Source organism: Cherax quadricarinatus, chromosome 72 (assembly GCF_038502225.1).
Source record: "Cherax quadricarinatus isolate ZL_2023a chromosome 72, ASM3850222v1, whole genome shotgun sequence".
Classification (NCBI taxonomy): domain Eukaryota; kingdom Metazoa; phylum Arthropoda; class Malacostraca; order Decapoda; family Parastacidae; genus Cherax; species Cherax quadricarinatus.
Window position 1 is genome coordinate 11483233 of NC_091363.1, and position 27803 is coordinate 11511035.

At 37.5% G+C, this 27803-nt stretch overlaps 1 protein-coding gene across 1 annotated transcript; it reads right to left on the bottom strand.

Moving 5' to 3' along the window:
- On the bottom strand, positions 1-27803 carry LOC138854874 (zygotic DNA replication licensing factor mcm6-B-like). The gene is made up of 16 exons (XM_070100424.1): positions 27603-27803; positions 25980-26123; positions 23821-23986; positions 22009-22107; positions 15235-15383; positions 13648-13793; positions 12864-12967; positions 10009-10180; positions 9345-9469; positions 6833-7066; positions 5677-5844; positions 3650-3787; positions 3344-3496; positions 3025-3184; positions 2284-2567; positions 1-796 (listed from the first exon to the last, which is right to left on the bottom strand). The coding sequence occupies exons 1-16, from the start codon at positions 27692-27694 to the stop codon at positions 686-688; spliced, it is 2445 nt and encodes an 814-aa protein (XP_069956525.1). The 5' UTR covers positions 27695-27803; the 3' UTR covers positions 1-685.

Consider the following 27803-nt stretch of genomic DNA (forward strand, 5'->3'; position numbering starts at 1 on the left):
TATATTTATTTTCTTTATTAAATATAAAATAATTTTTAAATTTATTTCATCTACAAACAAAAATAAAAAGTAATATACAATAAGTTTTTTAAAAGTAATTTCGAAAGAAAAAAGTATACTCCCTCGCAACTTTTGTACATCTGTGAGCTGTGCTGTTTCCAAATTCAATAATTTATCAAGACTACAATTTGTCAAGTTAAATACAATATTCTTCATGCATATGAAACTGTGGCAATTGAAAAGTACTTATGAAAACAAACAAAAAGAACCCTTATTATTAGAGGTACAAAGGTTTCTGCACCTGATGCACTACTCTCCTACCAGCTAAACTGAACACGTCTTTGATTTCCTGGTCACTTGAGAAAGTTCACTATATGTGAATGAAATGCTATTTACCTCTAATAACATTTCTGTTTTTAAGTCTCTTATTTTTATCACTTCTAGCAATTTTCAGTTAAATCACATTTTAAACCCTTCATGGGAGGTGCCTTGAGGCATGATGGGTCCTAAATCCAAGTAACAATGTGTCCTCCATTTCCTAGGATCAAACCTGAATGCCTTCCATCTCTATATGACCCTTAAGGGTTTAGTCCTTCACCCTGATTAAAGAAAAATCAACACAAAATCATTCTAATTATATATAATCAATACTTTTTTATGTAAATTGCATGTGTCCCATAATTCATTATTCCAGAATATAATTAGGATGTACAACGAGCACTGGGTCTTCGTCTTCATCAGTACCCAATGAGGAGTCCTTCAGGCCACTACGAGTCAAGGGGATGATTACTTGGTCCTGTAAAAAAACAAAAAGTATAGTACAGTGGAACCTCAGTACTCAAACATCTCCCTGATTGAATAATTCATTATTCGAACACTTTGTTCGGTAAAAAAATCACTCAGTAGTCGACTGTTTGCTCGGCATTCGACCAAACAAGCATGACCTGCAGAAACTTCGCTGTAAACTATTTCAAGTTTCTTCACATTATTTGGTGTCTTTTTATATCGTATAAATAAGTCACCATGGGGCCTAACAAGATTAGTGTTAACAGCCAACCAAAAAAAAAAAAAAAAAAATGGGTTGGGAAAAATTCGTTCGGTACTCGAATAGCCTTCTGGAACAAATTAAGTTCGAGTACTGAGGTTTCACTGTAGTACGTATATGTACACAAGCAATTTCCATATGTTTAGTTCTGCACTATAAAAATAAGCTGGTTAAAAAATGTCAAAATCCTGCATATATCAGCAACTTCATGAGTTTACTAAAAATACATTAATTCTACAGTCTACAAGAAACTTTTTTGTTTCAGTTACTTGATGGATTTTTTTTTTTTAACATGATGGCCGTCTCCCACAGAGGCAGGGTGAACCGGAAAAAAAAATTTTCACCATCATACACACATCACTGTCTTTGCAGACGTGCCCGGACATGACAGTTTAGATTTGACTCCAAACAGCCAATATCCCAAACCCTTCCTTTAGAGTGCAGGTATTGTACTTCCCACCTCCAGGACAAGTCTGGCTAATTAACTTCCCTGAATCCCTTCACAAAATATTACCCTGCTCACACTCCAACAGCTCATCAGGTATTATGCCTTGTTAAATTCCTATGACCCTTGTGGGTTTAGTGCTTAATCTTGATTGTAATAATTAAAATCCTTCACACAAATATTTCATCATACTGCTTTTATACCACGCTGTCTTGCATTATATTAACACAGTATAGCATCTTATCTGTTAACAGTTGCAGATATCGTCATCCCTGTGGCCCAGCCCTTAGATTTTTTACCTAATGTATTAGCCCTTGTGTATGATTACTATGTACGTTTAATGTGCAGATATATTTTTTTGTCAATGTGCATTGCTTTTAATTCTGGCAAAAAGTTTTATTTTGACCAAATACATACACAGTACTTTATGAGAGGTGCATTTGTGGTATACTGTACTCCCAAATCTTTTTTTTATACTGTACTCCCAAATCTTTTTTTTTTATTCAATGAAATAAAATATAAAATAATTCTTTCTTAGACAGTGATTCAAATGAACAGTTTTTCTCAATGGTGCAACGGGTCAGCAAAGCTGCAATTACTTTCCTGAAAAGCAACAGATCCTGAAATTGTATATAAATATACCACAAATAACAGTTTACAAATGAAGATGCCTTAAATACTAAGGGTCTTTCATAATGTAACCTAATAATCAGGTAACAATTTTGGCACGAAATGTTTAATATTTAATGAAACACATACATTACTCTAACATCAATTTAATTAATGTACTTACATGGTATGTCAGTCTGTCCAGAACCTTCTCAACAATCATCTTCTTTTCTATTAGTTCAGCCTCGGATTCTATATCACCACCTATTTCATTTAAGTACCAGTTTATGACAGTTGATCTCCTTAACCCTGAAGTCTCCGTTTCATCTTCCTCCATGCGCTGCTCCTCCTTCCGCATGTGCACAATCAGAAGATTAGACATGCTGCGGTACGCTTCATATGACAACTTCAATTTCTTCTTCTTCATGGCATCAGATGTTGCTCCATCATCATCAGGATTATGTACACCTGTGTTAACAGTGTTTGTACATATTAAAACTATATGCGCAAATATCTGACTATTTTATTTTCACGAAATTGTATATATACCATATGCTCTTTGCACGACTGTTTGTGTGTGTTCCATGTAATTGAAAAAGCCCCCTGTGATGAAATATATTAATAAGAGGTTTCATTACTTTTTTTTTACCAGCATATACTTGGCTGACAAATGTAACAGTAGTGCTACCATCAGGATGCTAAGATTTCTTCAAGGCACTCTTAACTACCTATGTGTAACCAATCCTAAAGTACAGATCACCAATGTGGAACACCCTCACCTACCCAAACAAAAATCGAGACTTGAGAAATTTCAAAGTAAATCATCATGACTAAGTCCAGGGTCCAGGGTTCAGAGGATTCAACTATAAACAGACTGTAGTTGTCATCTTTGGTAGAACACAATACTGTGTATATGTAAACATACCATTAATTTGACCATTGGGATCCCTGTTCTCATCTGTCTCCATGGGTTCTTCCACTTCTTGCTCCTCTTCAACATCTTCCAGGTGAACATCTGGTTGTTCAACACGAATGATTGACTTGTTAAGCAACCGGTAGGCTTCTTTAACATGTTTTGGTTTTACCTGAAGACATACATGTTTTATACAGTCACATTATATGAATATCTGCCACAACTAAGCAGTATATAAATACTTTATTTGCATATTATGTTACATCTATTAGCTATCATATCTTGCAGTGATATACAATACTACATCTAATATAAATGGGAAAATAATTACCTCATCTGAACAATGCATTCTGGCCATAGCCTCAGACAATCGAATCATAGACTCGAGCTGACGAACAGTAATGCGCCACGAAGACTTTGCAGCCCCAGAACAGTCACGCTGGCGAAGGTTGCGATACTGTTCCACTAAATACTCACTAGCTTCCTAGAAATGTAATATAGATTGGGAAGAAATGCATATAAAGTATTCTACTCTGCCTCCATACCTTGGTGGGAGATGGCTGATATATAAAATTTCAACAATAAAATTATAAATAAATTATACCAAGACAATACGAAATTAAAATACTGAACTTACCTTATTAAGTTTTGGTTTGAACTGTCTAGCAAACATAATATAGCGCTGAATTTCTTCTAAAGCATAGGTTCTGTCAATGCTCTCTTCGTTGTGACAATGTAAATCAACAATTCGCCGTGCAATGGCATAATCTGTTACCTGAAAAATAAATTTTACATTAAGAAATGAAAATTCATATCATGAATTCAGAAGAGAAACCTTTCAGTACTGAACTGCCATCCCACAGGTGATGAGAAGAGCATGCTAGCCAATACACCAGATATTTGCAACCAAGTTTTTTTTTTTTTGAGTCCACCAGAGTATGATTAACTCCACTGTGCTACAAACTGTATTTTGCATTACTGTGAACTCAGGAGCCAAATAAAAAATCTTGTCCCCACATTCCTATATACACAGAGATTTGTCACTATCATAAATGTAACAATATGAAGAGGATAGAATCGTGCAGAATCAAACTATACCTGTGGCTGGTTTCAAGTGGTCTTTTACCTTGCAGATGAATCTAAGGCCAGGTTTTGTTGGTGAAGATCTGGTCAGCCAGGCTGTTGTTGCTAACAGCCTACAAGCCTACATAGACACCATCTTGCACTTACAGTAGGTAGCATTCCACAGGCAATGTATTAGGGTACTCACTCCATGACCAGTGAGCAGTGGTCCTATCCAGCAGTATTCTGGATTCCTCTCATCTCAAACTATATTAGGTCTTCACTCTCAGTACTTTTTTTTTTTTTTTCAACAAGTCGACCATCTCCCACCAAGGCAGGGTGACCCAAAAAGAAAATACTTTCATCATCATCATTCAACACACTCACCTCACTCATACATAATCACTGTCAGTACATGTACACAATTATTTTTTTTAACACACTGGCCGTCTCTCACCGAGGCAGGGTAACCCGAAAAAGAAACACTTTTAACGTCATTCACACTATCACTGTCTTGCCAGAGGCAGGTAACAGGTATAAAAAAAAATTCTAGCATCTTGCCACTAAAGAACTAATATATTAATTACATATAATCTACCAAACTTTCCCAGCTTTGTTATCCACTTCACTTGTTTTAAGTCAACAACAGTAACAAAAATCCCATCGGAAGCAAACACAGAAAACTAGCTATATTTACTCTGAGATCACCGTCATTGTAGAATGGCTTTAAAGGCAAAATCAAATATTTTTAATACCATTAAAACAATTACTTCAAGATGTCTCATTTATGTTCATAATATAAAATATTTCTACAAAATTATGCCACTCAAGTACATAAAGTGGAATGAGAATGAATGTGTGAAAGGCTTCAAAGAGTGGGAAGAATATTAGGTTTTCAAGAGCGACTCATTTGTTTTCACACGAAATAAATACAAAACATCACAAATTTTCAAGCTGCCACAAAATGAGAATCAGGATAGCAAAGCACTCAAATACAGCCTCTCCTCACTTAACAGAATTCCATTCTTAACATCAGTAAATGAATTCGTCACTAAGCAAGGAGGGTTTGTGTCAATCATCTTTGATAATGTTTTAATGTCACCTTTGCACCATTTATAACATTTTTAGTATATTTTTAAATGTTTATACAGTAGTGCATTGTATATTGTAAAAACAGAATAGAGGAAATCAGCTCTAATATACATTATTTAGGTAAACGTACTGGTCAGAGAGCCTGTCGTAACTCCGAGTCGTCAGTAAACAAGTATAGTACATCGCTAAGTGAGGAGAGGCTGTATTCAAATATTTCATATAAACAAAAACAATGTTTTACAAAAGAAGCCCCTTAAGCCTGCCCATAATGCTCTGCGTACAAGGGGCTTGTAGTATGTGCACTTAACCATTGTATTTCTTTGTACGTCTATGTATCATGTCCAAATTAAAAATAAATAAATAAATAAATGTTATATTAGCAAAGAATTTACTCTGATATTTTTAAATCGAGGATAATTGTATTTTTTATAAACGAGCAAACAAAACAAAATTTGGTACTGTACCGAGATGAAGTACCTTAACAAGAATATACACTGTAATAAAGCTTACCTCATTACACTCGTCCACAAGAATGAAGAAAAGATCAAAACGTGACATGATAGGGGCTGACAGTGCAATATTCTGGCGAAGAGACTTTGTTCGGTCATAGCGGCCACCGATTGGATTAGCAGCAGCCAATATTGAAGTACGAGCATTCAGTGTAGCCTTTACACCTGCCTGTACAAAGTTAAATAATATCAATCTTCCGAAACATATATTGTAAAAGGCTGAATACTGAAATGCGAAACAAAATACAAACTTAAGAAGTGTTTTTTCTTGATATCAAGCAAAAATATACTTGCATTAGAAACCTAGATTCACTATCACACTTCATATAAAATATACAGCATCCACAAAGAACGAACATTCACAAAATAATTTACAAAAATTACCAAAATATTATTAACCAAATTTCAAAGATGAAATAATTAAGTGAAATAATGAAAACATTGTTATTGTTTAGACAAGGTGTGTCTTTCATAAATGAATGAATTCAAAGCCCTATTAGCATTAACCGATCGTCTGGATGGTAACAGGTTCCACTCAATGAGTTTATGAAAGGAACTTTGCTTCCACAAGTGATTACATCAACATCCCTCGGTCCCATGAATGCAAGCAAGCAAAAAATATTTAGCCAACAGTCACCACCTACTACACAAATAACCTCTGTTATTGTTGGGTTGAAAGGCTGTGGTGGTTCTGAGCAACTCTGAGAGCAACTAAATTCTAATGGCTGTGAGATTGACTATCAGTAGGCTTGGGTGATATTTTTAATGGTATACAATACTGACTTGTCAATGAATCAAATATATGTAACATTTTGGTATATTTATTGCTGAAATGTATCGTCTGCACAGCAGGCTTCTTCACTCAAGCAGAGAGGTAATTTTTAGACTGGAAACAGTGGGAGATATGAAGTAATTTTCCAAAGTTAGTCCCTTAGTATCTGCATTTGACTGAAACCTGATGCTCAAGCTAAATGTTTCAGCAGTAAAGATAACCAAATGTTGCACACAAGTCTTATCCATACTTTAGGGAATTTTCAGTCAGATAATAAATGAATTGTTATATATATAATAATTATAAAATGAGAAAATTGTGAAAAAAATATTAAGCAACAGAAATTTTATAAATACAGTCAACTATCTCATACTGTTCCCCTCACCTTAGTAATTGAGATTGTCTGTTGTTCCATAGCCTCGTGAATAGCAACTTGATCTCTTACATCCATTTTGTCAAACTCGTCAATACAACACACACCATTATCAGCCAACATAAGGGCGCCAGCTTCTATAACAAACTCGTGAGATTCTTCATCTTTTACCACAGCTGCAGTTAAGCCAGCAGCTGAAGATGCTTTACCAGAGGTGTAAACAGCTCGGGGACTGAAGTCGGCCACCTAGAAAATAGCAGTAATAAATTATCAACTTTCATCCCAAATGACTCTCCATCCCCTCCACTTCTACTAAATGGATTGCAAGGTTTTTCTTTTTCTTTTCAAGTTCATTCTAGTTCTCACCATCTACAATAAATAATGGTAATACACTTCCTTTAAACATTCATGCATTACTTTGCATGGCTGTCTCTTCACCTTGAATCATAATATTTAGCTAGTCCCTTCAACGTAGTGATATCAATATATTCCATGACAATTTCTTTATAGCATATACTCTCAAATTCTTAATTTAAACATTTCTCCTGAATTTTACTATACTTCATAACCTATTAAACTATTATTAAGAATGTAAAGATGAACCTTTACATTCTTAATAAACAAGTTAAATTCTCTTAAAGTAAATTTCTTCATTTGCATCTTGTTTTGTTTGGTTCCTCTTATTCTTTCTTTTGCACCTGCATAAGTGCAAAAGTAAGACTTAGGTCTCGAGACACTCCCCAGATAGGGAGCCAAGGCAGGGTCACCACTCTTGGAAAAGACCCGGGCCGGGAGAGTACCGACGAATAAAAAAAAAAAAAAAACTATGCATAACCAAATATACTAACATTTGAAAATAACAAAAGTCCGTCAAAAGCATGAAATTAATTTTTATAAGAAATCCATCACATTTCCCATAACTGCTCAAAACTATCCCCAAGTCCAAAAAGGCTGAAGTGTTAAAAACAAATATTTCTTCTTCTTTCAACACACCAGCCGTATCCCACTGAGGCGGGGTGGCCCGAAAGGAAAAACGAAAGTTTCTCCTTTTACATTTAGCAATATATACAGGAGAAGGGGTTACTAGCCCCTTGCTCCCGGCATTTTAGTCGCCTCTTACAACACGCATGGCTTATGGAGGAAGAATTCTGTTCCACTTCCCCATGGAGGTAAGAGGAAATAAACAACAAGAACTAGGAAGAAAATAGAAGAAAACCCAGAGGGGTGTGTATATATATGCTTGTACATGTATGTGAAGTGTGACCTACGTGTAAGTAGAAGTAGCAAGACGTACCTGAAATCTTGCATGTGTATGAGACAAAAAAAAAAGACACCAGCAATCCTACCATCATGTAAAACAATTACAGGCTTCAGTTTTACACTCACTTGGCAGGACGGTAGTACCTCCCTGGGCGGTTGCTGTCTACCAACCTACTACCTAAAAAAACAATTTTTTTTTTTTCAACAAGTCGGCTGTCTCCCACCGAGGCAGGGTGACCCAAAAAAGAAAGAAAATCCCCAAAAAGAAAATAGTTTCATCATCATTCAACACTTTCACCACACTCACACATTATCACTGTTTTTGCAGAGGTGCTCAGAATACAACAGTTTAGAAGCATATACATATAAAGATACACAACATATCCCTCCAAACTGCCAATATCCCAAACCCCTCCTTTAAAGTGTAGGCATTGTACTTCCCATTTCCAGGACTCAAGTCCGACTATATGAAAATAACCGGTTTCTCTGAATCCCTTCACTAAATATTACCCCGCTCACACTCCAACAGATCGTCAGGTCCCAAGTACCATTCGTCTCCATTCACTCCTATCTAACACGCTCACGCACGCTTGCTGGAAGTCCAAGCCCCTCGCCCACAAAACCTCCTTTACCCCCTCTCTCCAACCCTTTCGAGGACGACCCCTACCCCTCCTTCCTTCCCCTATAGATTTATATGCTTTCCATGTCATTCTACTTTGATCCATTCTCTCTAAATGACCAAACCACCTCAGCAACCCCTCTTCTGCCCTCTGACTAATACTTTTATTAACTCCACACCTTTTCCTAATTTCCACACTCCAAATTTTCTGCATAATATTTACACCACACATTGCCCTTAAACAGGACATCTCCACTGCCTCCAACCATCTCCTCGCTGCTGCATTTACCACCCAAGCTTCACACCCATATAAGAGTGTTGGTACTACTATACTTTCATACATTCCCTTCTTTGCCTCCATAGATAACGTTTTTTGACTCCACATATACCTCAACACACCACTCACCTTTTTTCCCTCATCAATTCTATGATTAACCTCATCCTTCATAAATCCATCCGCCAACACGTCAACTCCCAAGTATCTGAAAACATTCGCTTCTTCCATACTCCTCCTCCCCAATTTTATATCCAATTTTTCTTTATCTAAATCATTTGATACCCTCATCACCTTACTCTTTTCTATGTTCACTTTCAACTTTCAACTTTCAAATATACTGTATATATAAAATAATCTGCACCATTTACCTGCTTAAGAAATTGAGATTTAGCTGTGGATGGATCACCAACAACACACACATTAATATCACCTCGAAGTGTCGTACCTTCCATTGTTACCTTGGGAACTCCTCCGAACATCATCAGCAAGATTCCTGCAACGTTAAAGCATGCCATTAATAAAATTTTAAATAAAATAAATTTTTTTGTAACACCCTCACTGTCTCCTACCGAGGCAGGTTGACCCCAAAATATAAACACTTTCACCATCATTCACACTATCACTGACTTGCCAGAGGTGTGTAGATATGACATTTTGGATATCCCTACAAACAACAAATATCCCAAATCCCTCCTTTAGCGTGCAGGCACAGTACCTCCTGCCTCAAAGATTCAAGCCTGGCTAACTGGTAAACAATTAAATATTTACTTTTTTTTTTAAATCAATCATATTTTGTAGTTTTACTAGCAGTCATTTGAGAAGTGATCCCCAGGCACCTGTAACCACAGGCAAGGGTACAGCCATTTTTACTTCAACAGACTTCTCCCACCAAGACAGGGTGACCAAAGCTATAAGTAAAGAATTATACCATATACATTTAATTTTGCAATATTTATAGTAATTTATGCAGTACATTACTTTTGAAAAGTTTACAGAGGAATGTTAATACTGTAGTAGTAAACAAGTACATACCCCTCTTGACTTCATCATTCCCATGAATAGTAGGGAAGAGGGATGATATAAGATTCTGGTACAGGTTCTTGTCTCTGGACATTTCATACACTTTGTTCCACTCAAGCTCAGTCATCTGTCTCTTAATTCCTTCAGCAGTCAACTCTTCTCCACGAATTTCCTTTCCACCAAACTAGTTTAACAATTATAAACATTACTGTTACTTAACTATACATTGGTATTCAATAGCCCATACCAGTTCAGCATAATGCAGCAATGATATTGTTAATAATAATAATCAAAATAGTTATAATCACTTCATACTAATCCACAAATGAATAATCTGTGAGTAACACAATTATACAGTCCAGGCATTTCCTTGGTAAACATGCAATCTGTGATTGAAGAGCATCTTGCCATCCTGGTAAGAAGGCTTTTACAATTACTATAGTAACTGAAGTGAAATTATGGTGAAGTTTATCAGCTGATACCCTCAGTACTTAACCAAAATAAAAGCCACATTTCCTTACCATACTGTATCAAGTAAAGGAACTCAATTCATCTGTACCAGACAAACATGTAGCAAAGATAAAGACATTTGATAAAGCAAAACAAAGAAATAATGTGAAAAAAATGTGGTAGGTAGCACCAGTTGGGCCCCCTCAACATATCAACACTGGTAAAAATAAAAGCCACATTCACCAAATTTTAATAAATAAGAACTAACCACACCTCTACCAAACATGTCTATACTAAAGATAAATTCATCTGAAAAAGTAATAAACAAAATAGAGTATATTTACATAAAATGCTGTGGGAGGCTGTGTTTGGGAGATGGGGAGAGCAGCAGAGACTCTGGTTTTTGCTCCCAAAATAAGATTTGTCTGTATAACTTATTTTGTGTGATCTATACATGAGGAGCCAACTTTCATATTTAGTGGTAGAGAAAGTACAGTAATTTGTCAGCTACACTGCAGGCTTTAGCAAGAGTCCAAGCCAGAATCGGCAAGAAAATAACACCTCCACCACCTTTCTCAAAATATTACTATGTTGATATAACGGGCAGCAAACAGCCCATACATTTTTCCTTATTAACTAAGTCAACACTGAGTTGTTTTATCTTGAAAGGTGTAGAGAACTTCTTTAATATGTGAAGTGTTTTGGCAGTCAGCTGATGTAATACCTACACTGCAGGGAATGCATACTGTACTTCCGCTATAACTTTCTTGCTAAAACATAATCACTATTGCCAATCACCATGTTCAACAACTGAAGAAATACAGATAGAGTAGACACACCACTGCTAGAGGCACAGAAATATGTAGTACTGTATAAGTATACTAGATGATATTAAAGTTTTGTGAATTTTTGGTAATTTAAACTTTTTATCCAGGTCTCAAGAAATCGTAATGACACGATTGCAAACAAACCATACCCCCGGCTGGGATTGAACCCGCGGTCATAGAGTCTCAAAACTCCAGCCCGTCGCGTTACCCACTAGACCAGCTAGCCACAATAAGATTCATCCAACTAGGTATATTTCTACACCATAGGAAGGTTAGCACAGGCACCACTATGACCACAAATGCAAGTTTTTACAGACGAATCTCCAGCTAGCGTGGCCGTGACGAACTCTAGCTCAAGTCCCTTCACTGCCGTCAACAGTGAAGGGACTTGAGCTAGAGTTCGTCATGGCCATGCTAGCTGGAGATTCGTCTGTAAAAACTTGCATTTGTGGTCACAGTGGTGCCTGTGCTAACCTTCCTATGGTGTAGAAATATACCTAGTTGGATGAATCTTATTGTGGCTAGCTGGTCTAGTGGCTAACGCGACGGGCTGGAGTTTTGAGACTATGACCGCGGGTTCAATCCCGGCCGGGGGTATGGTTTTTTTATCCAGGTGTTTTATATAAATTAAGCCTTCATAAGCTATATCAATTTTGAAACACATTAGTTAGGTAAGAAAATGCTGTCTAGTGGCCTTACTTGTTCTCACTTAGCAAGACTAGTAAGAGGACTGGGGCACTGCTCGTACACAGTGAGGGTACTACCTAAATTTTGCACATTACCCAAATTTTTTTTTTTTTACATTTATGAAGCATACAGTATTATCGAGGTTATTTCAAACACTGCAATTTTTGATGCACTTTTTCAATGATATGTACATAAAATCATACTATAGACTAGAGAAACCATCTACTAAGGAACACAGGGACCAAGTGTGGGCCAACATGAGAAAGATTACTATATCCCTAGGAGGCTACCTTAACTACAGAGGCTATGATTACAATTATGTTTATTTTCTTTATTCATATTAATAATGTACACCTTTATAACACATCTTAAATCAAGATAAGAGCCTTAGAGCTGACCAATTTCATTACAACTTCAATAAAAAAATTTACGTTAGCTATTTCCCACTGCTCCCAAAGTGTGCAGACATTTCAATTCCAATGACCCTCAAACTGCAGCATCCCCACCAAACCTTCAAAATTCTTACTCCATATATATATTTTAATGAAAAATTATTAGAATAGTTTGGAGAGATATATTGTGTATTTTTACACGTATATACGTACTTCTAAACTGTTGTATTCTGGGCACCTCTGCAAAAACAGTGATTATGTGTGAGTGAGGTGAAAGTGTTGAATGATGATGAAAGTATTTTCTTTTTGGGGATTTCTTTCTCTTTGGGCCACCCTACCTCGGTGGGAGACGGCCGACTTGTTGAAAAAAAAAAAAGTTGTGCCATAATGGGTTTCTTATTTTCATGCAAAATAATTTTAATAATAATAATAATAATAAAAAAAAACCAGCAAACTGTTAAAACCTATTTGAGAACTACACGGGATGAAACATGAATTAAGCAAGACTAACCTTTGGGTTGGTTGGAGTAATGGAACAAGCCAAAAATGCCATTCTGTAGTTAAGATCACGCACACCGAGTGCTTTCAGGCCTGTTACTCCTTCACTTTCTTCACCTAAACAACAAGTAACAATAAGAACTATTACGTGTTTAACATACCTTGTACAAGCATCTAACTATAATAGCTGCACAATAATAATACTGCCAACTCTATATATAATAAAAAATCGTCCAACAAAAGAATTCCTTTTCGACAAAAATATTTAGCCTGAAATCATCTCATTTAAAGTCTCCCATCTGACAAGTGTCTTTTTGGAACTGATCTACAATGTTAGAAGAGACTTGCCTGTGCTGCAAGGCCCCAAGCATTTTTTTAAGGATGCTACACAAGTTAAAAGACTAATACAATTAGTTTTTGTCTTATTTGTCTCTGACCACTGGCTTATTAATTAAGAATTAGTTACATTCAACATTCTTAACTGTTACTTACTAAATGCCAATGCACAGCTTTAGTTATTACTCTACCTGTAGCTTCCTAACAAACTCTCAGTAACATTCACAGTGGTCACTTCTCGAATAATTCTCAGTTTACAGTCCTGATCACCTCTGACTCACACTTACCCTTAAATACATTCTAGTGGCTGTAATTATATGCAAAATTATTTTCAGATCAAGTAAGAGAAATTAATAACTGAACATACGCCCTCTTCAGTTTTGACCAGCACTATATTCGTGAGCTTTGGTAAAACTTTGTTGATCAATTTTGCAAAAATTCACACTAAACATACTACACACCTTTATGCCTTGCAGAACTTTCTGCTCGAGCCCCAGGAAGGTTCAATGAAGAAACATCAGGAACTACAATCAAAGATCCTGTGAAGTCACAGCGGTCACCAGCCTGTGCCCTCTCCACAGCCTCAGCACGAACAACTATTTCGACACTAGAAAAATTGAGAGTAACTATAAACAAAACAAACCATATACAAAAGCATGACAACCATACACCAATGTACTACACTGATAATTTTTTTTATAAAATATGAATGTAAGCAAATATTATAAAATTTTAATGCAGCAAGAGAAAAACAATAAAAAATCTTTCATAATAACATAGCAACCTGATCATGCCCTTGAACTGCCAGTGTACATCAAAAGCACCACAAAATGTGAAAGGGAATGAAGGCTTTGGCAGATGGATAGACTAAAATACCAGACCTTAAAAATGTCATTATAGTACATGCTACCTTTGATGAGTTTCGAGACTCTCTTCTCTGAGAGCCCACTACTCACTAGTTACGGTGACACTACATGAAACCAACATTACATTCAAGAAAGCAGGAACATTTACAACACTAAGGAAACACATGAAATACTGAACAAGATACATGCACCACCTGGGTATTTTCATGGGAGAGATGTTTTGCCTGATCAGCAGATGAAATCTCTCTCCAACAATGATACCAAAGTGTTGCACATGACTTATCAAATTGCTGGTCTTATATGCCTTTGATCTAGTGAAATTCTGAAGGCACTGTCTTGTAGTTCAGTGAGCCATTAACAGATTACATATAAACAGTCCACCACCTTTACTCCTTCCAACCCTTCTAGGGTGACTTACCATGCCTTCCCTCCACTAAAGATTTATACATGTATGCCCTCCAAGTCATCCTATTTTGCTCCATCCTCTCTAAATGTCATAACCACCTCAACAATCCCTCCTCAGCTCAATGGATAATACTTTTAGTAGCCCTGCACCTCCTCCTAATCTCCAGGCTTACTTTTACTGCAAAATAATCTTCCCATCTCCCTCTCTTACATATGCTAACCTGAGCCTCACTATCCTCATAAGAACTCTTAACTGCTTTCAGTAACCTACCACCTATTCCATACACTTACATTTTCCACATTATTTCCATATCCACCCTATCATATGCCTTTTCTAAATCCATAAAAGCAACGAAAGCTTCCTTCACCTAAATAATGTTCACACGTATGGTTCAATGTAAACACTTGGTCTACACATCCCCTATCTTTCCTAAAGCTTCCTTGTTCATCTGCAATCCTGTTCATCTTACCCTTAATTCTTTCAACAACTCTATCATACACTTTACCCAGTAAACTCAATAGGTTTTTTTTCTCCTATAATCTTTACACTCTTTTGTCCCCCTTTCCTTTATACAAAGGAACTATGCACACTCTCTGCCAATCCCTAAGTACCTTTACCTCTTTCATAGATATATTGAATAAAGTACCAACCACTCCAAAACTATATTCCCACTTGATTTTAACATTTCTCTCAAGATCCCGTCAATCCCAGCTGCTGGAGCCTTAATTAACAGTTTGCCTACTTATTAAACTTCACTGAATAAGCGATCACATTACCTGCGTGGGATGCATCCTCTAGGCAGTTCTGCTTGAACTTCCTGGATGCGAACTTTCTGGAAGTCAACAAAACGGCTCTTGTTTGTGTCAAGCATGAAACGAGCACGGTTGCTACAGACAGGATTTCGGCAGATTGTTGGCTGGGTGAACTGAAATTTAAAAGGGGTTGGCATTATCATTACTCGTTTTCCCATGTTTTATGCAGAATGCAATCATAACAAATTTGCTTAGAAAGCATTCAAGCTCAGGCTAAAATTAAATATTCTAAATATTAATCCAAAAATCAGGCCATATGGTACATATCTACTGTAGTTTATATTTTTATCTCAATTCTATTACTAGGTGTCCCATGGCTTGGTTGGAGACACACTAGCCTCACACACGGAGTGTCCGTGGTTCAATCCCTCTCCAGGTATACCTGGAGAGGGTTTTGGGGATCAACACCCCTGCGGCCCGGTCTGTGAGCAGGCCTCCTTAATGTTGGGCATGTTTCTTCACACTTGCTGTCCCTTTTCACCTACCAGTTAGTAGGTACATGGGTGTTAGTTAACTGGTGTGGGTTGCATCCTGGGGTACAAGACTGAAGAACCCCAATGGTAATAAGATAGACAGTCCTCAATGACATTGACTTTCTTGGGTTATCCTAGGTGGCTAACCCCTCTGGGATAAAAATCTGAACAAATCTTAAGAGAATCATGCAAAAGGAAGCAGTGATTAGAAAAATTTTCAAAATCCAGTCAATAATATAACAAAATGCTTGAAAGATTTCTTGTTCCACTTGACACACTCAGACTTCAAATACAGTACAAGATAATCTGACTTCAAATACTTATTTTTTTTTCAACAAGTCGGTCGTCTCCCACCGAGGCAGGGTGACCCAAAAAAGAAAGAAAATCCCCAAAAAGAAAATACTTTCATCATCATTCAACACTTTCACCACACTCACACATTATCACTGCTTTTGCAGAGGTGCTCAGAATACAACAGTTTAGAAGCATATACGTATAAAGATACACAACATATCCCTCCAAACTGCCAATATCCCAAACCCCTCCTTTAAAGTGCAGGCATTGTACTTCCCATTTCCAGGACTCAAGTCCGACTATATGAAAATAACCGGTTTCCCTGAATCCCTTCACTAAATATTACCCTGCTCACACTCCAACAGATCGTCAGGTCCCAAGTATCATTCGTCTCCATTCACTCCTATCTAACATGCTCATGCACGCTTGCTGGAAGTCCAAGCCCCTCGCCCACAAAACCTCCTTTACCCCCTCTTTCCAACCCTTTCGAGGACGACCCCTACCCCTCTTTCCTTCCCCTATAGATTTATATGCTTTCCATGTCATTCTACTTTGATCCATTCTCTCTAAATGACCAAACCACCTCAACAACCCCTCTTCTGCCCTCTGACTAATGCTTTTATTAACTCCACACCTTCTCCTAATTTCCACACTCCGAATTTTCTGCATAATATTTACACCACACATTGCCCTTAGACAGGACATCTCCACTGCCTCCAACCGTCTCCTCGCTGCTGCATTTACCACCCAAGCTTCACATCCATATAAGAGTGTTGGTACTACTATACTTTCATACATTCCCTTCTTTGCCTCCATAAATAACGTTTTTTGACTCCACATATACCTCAACGCACCACTCACCTTTTTTCCCTCATCAATTCTATGATTAACCTCATCCTTCATAAATCCATCCGCCGACACCTCAACTCCCAAGTATCTGAAAACATTCACTTCTTCCATACTCCTCCTCCCCAATTTGATATCCAATTTTTCTTTATCTAAATCATTTGATACCCTCATCACCTTACTCTTTTCTATGTTCACTTTCAACTTTCTACCTTTACACACATTCTCAAACTCATCCACTAACCTTTGCAATTTTTCTTTAGAATCTCCCATAAGCACAGTATCATCAGCAAAAAGTAACTGTGTCAATTCCCATTTTGAATTTGATTCCCCATAATTTAATCCCACCCCTCTCCCGAACACCCTAGCATTTACTTCTTTTACAACCCCATCTATAAATATATTAAACAACCATGGTGACATTACACATCCCTGTCTAAGACCTACTTTTACCGGGAAGTATTCTCCCTCTCTTCTACACACCCTAACCTGAGCCTCACTATCCTCATAAAAGCTCTTTACAGCATTTAGTAACTTACCACCTATTCCATATACTTGCAACATCTGCCACATTGCTCCTCTATCCACTCTATCATATGCCTTTTCTAAATCCATAAATGCAATAAAAACTTCCCTACCTTTATCTAAATACTGTTCACATATATGCTTCAATGTAAACACTTGATCTACACATCCCCTACCCACTCTGAAGCCTCCTTGCTCATCCGCAATTCTACATTCTGTCTTACCTCTAATTCTTTCAATTATAACCCTACCGTACACTTTTCCTGGTATACTCAGTAAACTTATTCCTCTATAATTTTTACAATCTCTTTTGTCCCCTTTCCCTTTATATAAAGGGACTATACATGCTCTCCGCCAATCCCTAGGTACCTTCCCCTCTTTCATACATTTATTAAACAAAAGTACCAACCACTCCAACACTATATCCCCCCCTGCTTTTAACATTTCTGTCATGATCCCATCAGTTCCAGCTGCTTTACCCCCTTTCATTCTACGTAATGCCTCACGTACCTCCACCACACTTACATTCTGCTCTTCTTCACTCCTAAAAGATGGTATACCTCCCTGGCCAGTGCATGAAATTACCGCCTCCCTTTCTTCCTCAACATTTAAAAGTTCCTCAAAATATTCTCGCCATCTACCTAATACCTCCCACTCCCCATCTACTAACTCCCCTACTGTTTTTAACTGACAAATCCATACTTTCCCTAGGCTTTCTTAACTTGTTTAACTCACTCCAAAATTTTTTCTTATTTTCATTAAAATTTCTTGACAGTGCCTCTCCCACTCTTTCATCTGCTCTCCTTTTGCACTCTCTCACCACTCTCTTTACCTTTCTTTTACTCTCCATATACTCTGCTCTTCTTATAACACTTCTGCTTTGTAAAAACCTCTCGTAAGCTACCTTTTTCTCTTTTATCACACCCTTTACTTCATCATTCCACCAATCACTCCTCTTTCCTCCTGCCCCCACCCTCGTATAACCACAAACTTCTGCCCCACATTCTAATACAGTGGACCCCCGCATACCGATGGCACCACATAACGATTAATCCGCATACCGCTTGCTTTAATCGCAAAAATTTTGCCTCGCATACCGCTTAAAAACCCGCTCACCGATTTTCGTCCGAGACACGTCCAATGTGCGCCCTCAGCCAGCCTCACATGTGCCGCCCGTGCCATTGTTTACCAGCCAGCCTCCACGGTAACATCCAAGCATACAATCGTAATATTTTGTATTATTACAGTGTTTTCGGTGCTGTTTCTGGAAAATAAGTGACCATGGGCCCCAAGAAAGCTTCTAGTGCCAACCCTACACCAATAAGGGTGAGAATTCCAATAGAAATGAAGAAAGAGATCATTGATAAGTATGAAAGTGGAGTGCATATCGCCGACCTGGTCAGGTTGTACAAGAAACCCCAATCAACCATCGCTACTATTGTGGGCACCAGAAAGGCAATCAAGGAAGCTGTTCTTGCCAAAGGTTTAACTGTGTTTTCGAAACAAAGATCGCAAGTGATGGAAGATGTTGAGAGACTCTTATTGGTGTGGATAAATGAAAAACAGCTAGCAGGAGATAGCGTCTCTCAAGCGATCATAAGCGAAAAGGCTAGGAAGTTGCATGAGGATTTAATTAAAAAAATGCCTGCAACTAGTGCTGATGTGAGTGAATTTAAGGCCAGCAAAGGTTGGTTTGAGAGATTTAAGAAGCGTAGTGGCATACATAGTGTGATAAGGCATGGTGAGGCTGCCAGTTCGGACCACAAAGCGGCTGAAAAATATGTGCAGGAATTCAAGAAGTACATAGAGACTGAAGGACTGAAACCTGAACAAGTGTTTAATTGTGATGAAACAGGCCTGTTTTGGAAGAAAATGCCAAGCAGGACCTACATTACTCAGGAGGAAAAGGCACTCCCAGGACATAAGCCTATGAAAGACAGGCTTACTTTGTTGATGTGTTCCAATGCTACTGGTGATTGCAAAGTTAAGCCTTTATTAGTGTATCACTCTGAAACTCCCAGAGCGTTCAGGCAAAAGAATGTCCTCAAGGAGAATTTGTGTGTGCTGTGGAGGGCAAACAGTAAGGCATGGGTCACTAGGGACTTTTTCTATGACTGTTTACACCATGCATTTGCCCCCAATGTGAAAGATTACCTAACTGAAAAGAAATTAGAACTTAAGTGCCTCCTGGTGTTAGACAATGCCCCTGGTCATCCTACAGACATGGCAGAGTGACTTTATGGGGACATGAAATTCATTAAGGTGAAGTTTTTGCCTCCTAATACCACTCCTCTCCTGCAGCCCATGGACCAGCAGGTTATTGCAAACTTCAAAAAACTGTACACAAAAGCTCTGTTTGAAAGGTGCTTTGTAGTGACCTCAGAAACTCAATTGACTCTAAGAGAGTTTTGGAGAGATCACTTTAATATTCTCAATTATGTAAACCTTATAGGTAAGGCTTGGGAGGGAGTGACTAAGAAGACCTTGAACTCTGCTTGGAAGAAACTGTGGCCAGAATATGTAGACAAAAGGGATTTTGAAGGGTTTGAGGCTAACCCTGAGAGGATTATGCCAGTTGAGGAATCCATTGTGGCATTGGGAAAGTCCTTGGGGTTGGAGGTTAGTGGGGAGGATGTGGAAGAGTTGGTGGAGGAGGACAATGAAGAACTAACCACTGATGAGCTGATAGATCAACTTCAAGAGCAAGAGGCCAGACCTGAGAAAACTGGTTCAGAGGAGGGGAGAGAGAAATTGAAGAAGTTGCCTACTACAAAGATTAAGGAAATCTGTGCAATGTGGCTGAAAGTGCAAACCTTTATGGATGAGTATCACCCTCACACAGCTATTGCAAGCCGTGCTGGTGATTATTACACTGACAATGTTGTGAAACACTTTAGGGAAGTCATAAAGGAACGAGAGGTACAGGTCACTATGGACAGATATGTTGTGCGAAAGAAGTCCAGTGACTCTGAAGCTGGTCCTAGTGGCATTAAAAGAAGAAGGGAAGTAACCCCAGAAAAGGACTCGACACCTCAAGTCTTAATGGAAGGGGATTCCCCTTCTAAACACTAACACTCTCTCTCCCCTCCTCCCATCCCATCAATCATCACCAGATCTTCAATAAAAGTAAGTGTCATGTAAGTGTGCATGCCTTTTTCAGTTTGTGTGTATTAAAATTAACATTTCATGTGGTAAAAAAAAAAATTTTTTCATACTTTTGGGTGTCTTGCACGGATTAATTTGATTTCCATTATTTCTTATGGGGAAAATTCATTCGCATACCGATTATTTCGCATAACAATGACCCCTCTTGCACGGATTAAAATCGGTATGCGGGGGTCCACTGTACTGCATTTTTTTAAAACTATTCCAACCCTCTTCAACCCCCCCACTACTCATCTTTGCACTAGCCCACCTTTCTGCCAATAGTCGCTTATATCTCGCCCGAACTTCCTCCTCCCTTAATTTATACACTTTCACCTCCCTCTTACTTGTTGTTGCCACCTTCCTCTTTTCCCATCTACCTCTTACTCTAACTGTAGCTACAACTAAATAATGATCCGATATATCAGTTGCCCCTCTATAAACATGTACATCCTGGAGCCTACCCATCAACCTTTTATCCACCAATACATAATCTAACAAACTACTTTCATTATGTGCTACATCATACCTTGTATATTTATTTATCCTCTTTTTCATAAAATATGTATTACTTATTACCAAATTTCTTTCTACACATAGCTCAATTAAAGGCTCCCCATTTACATTTACCCCTGGCACCCCAAATTTACCTACTACTCCCTCCATAACATTTTTACCCACTTTAGCATTGAAATCCCCAACCACCATTACTCTCACACTTGATTCAAAACTCCCCATGCATTCACTCAACATTTCCCAGAATCTCTCTCTCTCCTCTACACTTCTCTCTTCTCCAGGTGCATACACGCTTACTATAACCCACTTTTCACATCCAATCTTTATTTTACTCCACATAATCCTTGAATTTATACATTTGTAGTCCCTCTTTTCCTGCCATAGTTTATCCTTCAACATTATTGCTACTCCTTCTTTAGCTCTAACTCTATTTGAAACCCCTGACCTAATCCCATTTATTCCTCTCCATTGAAACTCTCCCACCCCCTTCAGCTTTGTTTCACTTAAAGCCAGGACATCCAGTTTCTTCTCATTCATAACATCCACAATCATCTCTTTCTTATCATTTGCACAACATCCACGCACATTCAGACTTCCCACTTTGACAATTTTCTTCTTATTCTTATACAGTACAAGATAATCTATGTATTTTTACCAAAATTATATGTCCCATTTTCTACCAAATGCCATACAAACTAACCACCAAAACTTTACTATAGGCACACAGCCAAGAGTAAATGTGAGGGAATAGAAGTTCCACTGCCTCAAGATGCTTCTGGTTCTTGTTTTTCCTACTTCTCTACCTTCATCTACCAGGAGCTGCAATCTAACAGCTAAAACTTGCATGACATAAAATAATTAATTACATAACCTAGCAAAGAATTTGTATAACCATATTTTACTGATAAATTTATAAGTTACATCACTTACTGTTCCTTACCTTAAACTGTTGCTCTACATCCTTAATAACACTCTGACAGTCAAGACAAACAAACGTTCCAGACACCAGTTCTGGGTGGACTGGATGAGTACGCACAACCTGAAAAACATTCCTTTACTGAACGAGTAATAATTTTCTGAAGCACTCAACACGTAAACAAAACTCATTAAATACGCACAGAAAAATAAATAGACCAAGTTTACTCAGCTGAAGTCATTAGTACTCGTAGGATTCACACCGGCATCTGGAGGGTGTCTAAAACTAAATGCTCAAACACTGCACTGCTACTTGAACACCAAGGTTTCAGCTGAATTGTTAAGAGATTATCACAACTTAAATCTATGTTTTTTAATGGTATTCTGGCACCTACAGCATGGTTCAATTTATCACAGTTCTGGAGTTCCAGTTTATAAGATGGTGGTGGCCCAGTTGTTAGCACATGATCCTGAGAATTTAGCAACTCCACTAAATTTCAGTTACTCTAGAATTCATTAGCACATTTCTCTCAAGGTAAATCTTAAAGTTCATTCAAATATACATTTATTCTTATCGCTACAATTCTCAAGAATTTCAAAAGAACCTATTAATTCACAATAAAGAACAGTAATACTGTAATATAAATTTTATGTAACCCACTCACAAATTTGTGAATTTATATCTAACATAGTTTGTGTGTTTGACATCTGTTACTTTAAATAGAAATAAGAAAATAAAAAACATTTTAAGATTTGAAATTTATTAAACGCAACCCTCAGTCAAGTTGACAAGGATTTAAAACATGAACAGCATTGCAGACAAACCCAAACAAAATATCAAAACTAACACATTGGCTCAGAAAGCCTGTATAATTCAAAACTAATTTGCACAATGTGTATATGGCAAACCTCAATATATCTAGTACAAAATAAATCTGAGAAATTCTGGAACAAATTTTTACTTTCATAAGACTTTAGAAACTGTTCCAGAAACAGGGAAGTGAAATTGCCTAAGCAATCAGCATTATTCTTGTAATGATGTTTAAAGTATTTACAAGTGACAGCTCTTGGGTAATATGATCTCTCCTAACTGACCTTTTCTCTTATCTGAAATATCAGTTAACCAGCCCTCTTACCAGTTTAAATGTTGTTAGGTAAAAGGACACAAGTGCAACTAATTTGACATTTTATTGTGGCAACGTTTCACTCTCCAGGAGCTATGACAAGCTGGCGAGCTTGACAAAGCAAAACTTTGCCACAATAAAATGCCACATTGATTGCACTTGTGTCCTTTTACCTAACATATTGTCGGTAATTCTACCAACATTATTACATTTTAAGTGTTGGTTTTGGTCAACTGCTTAGATGAAAATCACTACTAACAAGCATTTATCTTCCAGTTTACTGTTTAGACACATGATCACCCAATTTTTTTTAATTAAACCACAAATAAGACAATTACACTTCAATATAAACAAAGAGGTTAAGAAATTAATTATACAGTCTTGTAGACAAAATCTACTTGTGTTAACATTGCATTGTTTACAAGTGAACTTCAGGCAATTAAAAAATATAATCAGGTGCATTAACAAGTCAACTGTGTGTACAAAGGAAACTATAGTCCACATTAGTGGTTGATGGCTGTATTTTAGAAATTTTCAAGATAAATTTTATAAAAATCTACCTTGATTTTTTATTAAATGTGCTGCAAGAACACACTGCAGAAAGACAACTTATTAAAATTATCATTAAATTTAAATAATAGTTTCTTTCTATAACGACAAGATGAGAATGCCTACCACGTACAAGTTCAATCGTCTGTTGAACCACTCCTTACCTGTCCAGAAATGCGAACAAGGGTACCAATTTTGTGTGTGGTCAGTTCACGAATTTTATGTCTTGTGGGGACATCAATAAGGCTTACGTAATATTCCTTTTCAACTGTAACTTCTGCATGATCTCGTACAAAGTTCCGTACAGCCCGACAGAGGAATGGGTACACTCTGGTAATACAAATTATATGGGATAAAACCTCTAAAAGAAAAAAAAAAAAAGAGGGTACACAAATAAACTAGCTAAAACAAGATGGTGAATTAAATATTACATAATTAACCTTTAAACTGCCGATGACATAAATTTACGCTTATCAGGAAAACAGCAGGCGACGTAAATTTGCACCAAAATTCTAGATCCTCCAAAAATGGTCCCAATTTGCCTAGTTTGGACTACATCAAAGAAAACATATCAGTGCCATAAATGAGCGCAGTATAAAAACAAAATTGTTGTGTGTAGGGCATTGTGGGAGTTAAATGCCATTTGCATTTGTTTACATGTGTTTAATGTTAACACTGAGTGAATATAAGTGAAACAGGAAAACAGATATTGGCATAAAACATATGGTCCACAAAAAATTTGAAAAAATTAAAATAATCCAACTGTTAAAATACAGCAACTTCCTTAATGCAGCAAGCACTAAGTTGCCATAATATGATCACAAACATCACCTTCCAGCCTTCATACTTCCTTAAGTAATAATCAATTTCTTTCATTCTTGAATTATTGGACTTCTAAAATCAGGGTAATTTTTTTGGTAAGATAAAATCATTTTTAATTTTTTTCATAACTGCCAGCACTGAGCAGCGGATTTTTTTTTTTTAGACCTACAGCAGTTTAAGTGTTAATATTTATTTATTTTTTTTATCATCACACTGGCCGATTCCCACCAAGGCAGGGTGGCCCGAAAAACAAAAACGTTCACCATCATTCACTCCATCACTGTCTTGCCAGAAGGGTGCTTTACACTACAGTTTTTAAACTGCAACATTAACACCCCTCCTTCAGAGTGCAGGCACTGTACTTCCCATCTCCAGGACTCAAGTCCAGCCTGCCGGTTTCCCTGAACCCCTTCATAAATGTTACTTTGCTCACACTCCAACAGCACGTCAAGTATTAAAAACCATTTGTCTCCATTCACTCCTATCAAACACGCTCACGCATGCCTGCTGGAAGTCCAAGCCCCTCGCACACAAAACCTCCTTTACCCCCTCCCTCCAACCTTTCCTAGGCCGACCCCTAGCCCGCCTTCCTTCCACTACAGACTGATACACTCTTGAAGTCACTCTGTTTCGCTCCATTCTCTGTACATATCTGAACCACCTCAACAACCCTTCCTCAGCCCTCTGGACAACAGTTTTGGTAATCCTGCACCTCCTCCTAACTTCCAAACTACGAATTCTCTGAATTATATTCACACCACACATTGCCCTCAGACATGACATTTCCACTGCCTCCAGCCTTCTCCTCGCTGCAACATTCATCACCCATGCTTCACACCCATATAAGAGCGTTGGTAAAACTATACTCTCATACATTCCCCTCTTTGCCTCCAAGGACAAAGTTCTTTGTCTCCACAGCCTCCTAAGTGCACCACTCACCCTTTTCCCCTCATCAATTCTATGATTCACCTCATCTCTCATAGACCCATCTGCTGACACGTCCACTCCCAAATATCTGAATACATTCACCTCCTCCATACTCTCTCCCTCCAATCTGATATCCAATCTTTAAGTGTTAATATCACCCTATAAACAAAACAATAAAAATTCAAATAAAATGATAAAATACATAAAACAATTTCATGGGGAAAAATGTTTTTAATAAAAAAAAAAGCAGAAAAACAAAAACTTGCATACTTTTGTTGCCTCTTACCAATCTGGCTATTGTATCAAGTATGCAACAGCTGAAACTATATGAAAACAATACCATATTATACATATTCATAGGGAAGCACTAAAAACAGAAGGGTCATACAGCACCTCTGAAATGAGACTTAATAGGTTTGATCCACGGAAGAGATAGGTAGCTCCAATTCTCTGGATCAAGAGCCCTTCACCAGCACCACAGCATCCCCCATGAACAATAATATTTAGTATGCGATGCTTACAAAGTGAAAATCCAAGTACATGTATAGTACTGAACTGTAGTCATTGACTTTACCTGTAATATTCCTCAACAATAGTGGTGGCCAAGTTTTGGTTGTACTTGTCAATGTCTACAAATGATACTTCGAGGGTGTTGCGCTCAGGCTTCACCAAATCTCTGGCATCCTCCAGATATTTGACCTCACCGCCCTCCTGAAATCTGAGAGGATAGCTGTACATCAAGTCATGAGGAGATTTGCAATATACAACAGTTAATAGTACCTATTTTATGCTAGATAAAGAATGGCAGTAGTTTATGATTTATCCAAATTTTGTCTTATCCAGTATTTAGCTATAATAAAATAATATTATTATTATTATTATTAAAAAATAATTATTATATTTATCTTTACTAGTTGGCCTGATCAACCAGGCTGTTACTGCTGGCCGCACACAACCCAACATATAAACCACAGCCTGGCTGGTTAGGTACTGACTTTGGGTGCCTGTCCAGTCCACCCTGGGACAAAATTGACCTAATTTGCCTGAAATACTTTGCATAACAAAGGGCTTTCTATATAGTAGTGTCACTGATGTCAGCTATAGTCTGGATGTGTTTCCTTAAGAAACCTGTTGTCCCTGTTCACCTATCAATAAAATAGGTACCTGGGTGTATACCTGTAGTAGACCCGGAGAGGGTTCCAGGGGTTAATGCCCCCACAGCCCGGTCTGTGACTTGTAAAAATAAAGATCATTACAGTATTATATTATTATTATTAACCACACCCCTGAAGCTACAGAAACAGGTGTAAGATGATATATAATACTAATATAATGCTAGATCATGGGAAAGCAATATTGCATGGTGAACTTGTCAACTCTTATTATTACTGCATTATTATAATCATGGAGAATTCCTCAGTCACTATGGATGAAAATATATTTAGTTGGTGTGGGAACTATCAATGATTTAACATATGGAAAACAGCTCCTGGTCCTTCTCCTTCAGTATAGGAGTATGTGTGAATGGTACTGATGTTTATTCTATGTTAGAGTAGGTAGCCAGGAGTGAGTTAAACTGAAAGTAATAATAATAATAATAACGATCTTTATTTCTACAGGTACATGATACAAGTTAAAGACCATAGCTGACATCACTGCCATACTATACATAGTATGGCAGTGTAAATTACTCATTACCAAAGTAAGTTCATTTGGGTACAGGTTAACATAAGTACAATTATCTTACATAGTAACATGTATAATTATAATAAAAAAGAAGCGCTAAACCCATCTGGGTCATACAGCGCCACATAACATGTATAAATTACTAAGGATAACCTGATAAAGATCAGGTGCTAAACCCAAAAGGGTCATACAGCTAGGATAAAGCAAAAATCTTTATAAACAAAAGCGCTAAGCCCACAAGGATCATACAGGATAACCTCCCGAAAAAATTTCAGACCGTAACTTATTTCCATTGGGGTTCAACAGTGTAAGTAAGTAAGTGCCTGGTGAATGGCAGTCAAGTTTTATCATTAAGCAGTGATAAGCCTGTAGCAGAAGAAATAGGAGGCAATCAGATTACATCCCAGAAAAGGATAGATAAAATTCCTATGAACAAGAACCCCTGACCAGCATCAAGGAGCATCTCCAAGTGATACTCCTTAGTAACATAAAAGAGCACGGGAGAACTTACTCCTCCAGGAAGTCTTGAAAGAGCTTCTGACAACGATCTCCCACTTCATCTTTGACGTGAGACTGTCCAGTCTGTGTCTCTGCAACATCCATGCCTGTACTAGTCCCTAGACTGGCTTAAAAATAATAATAATAATCCCTCAGAGCTCCAGGAAAACCTGCCGCGTCTTCTTCACACAATAAACAACTTTTGGCGCGAACA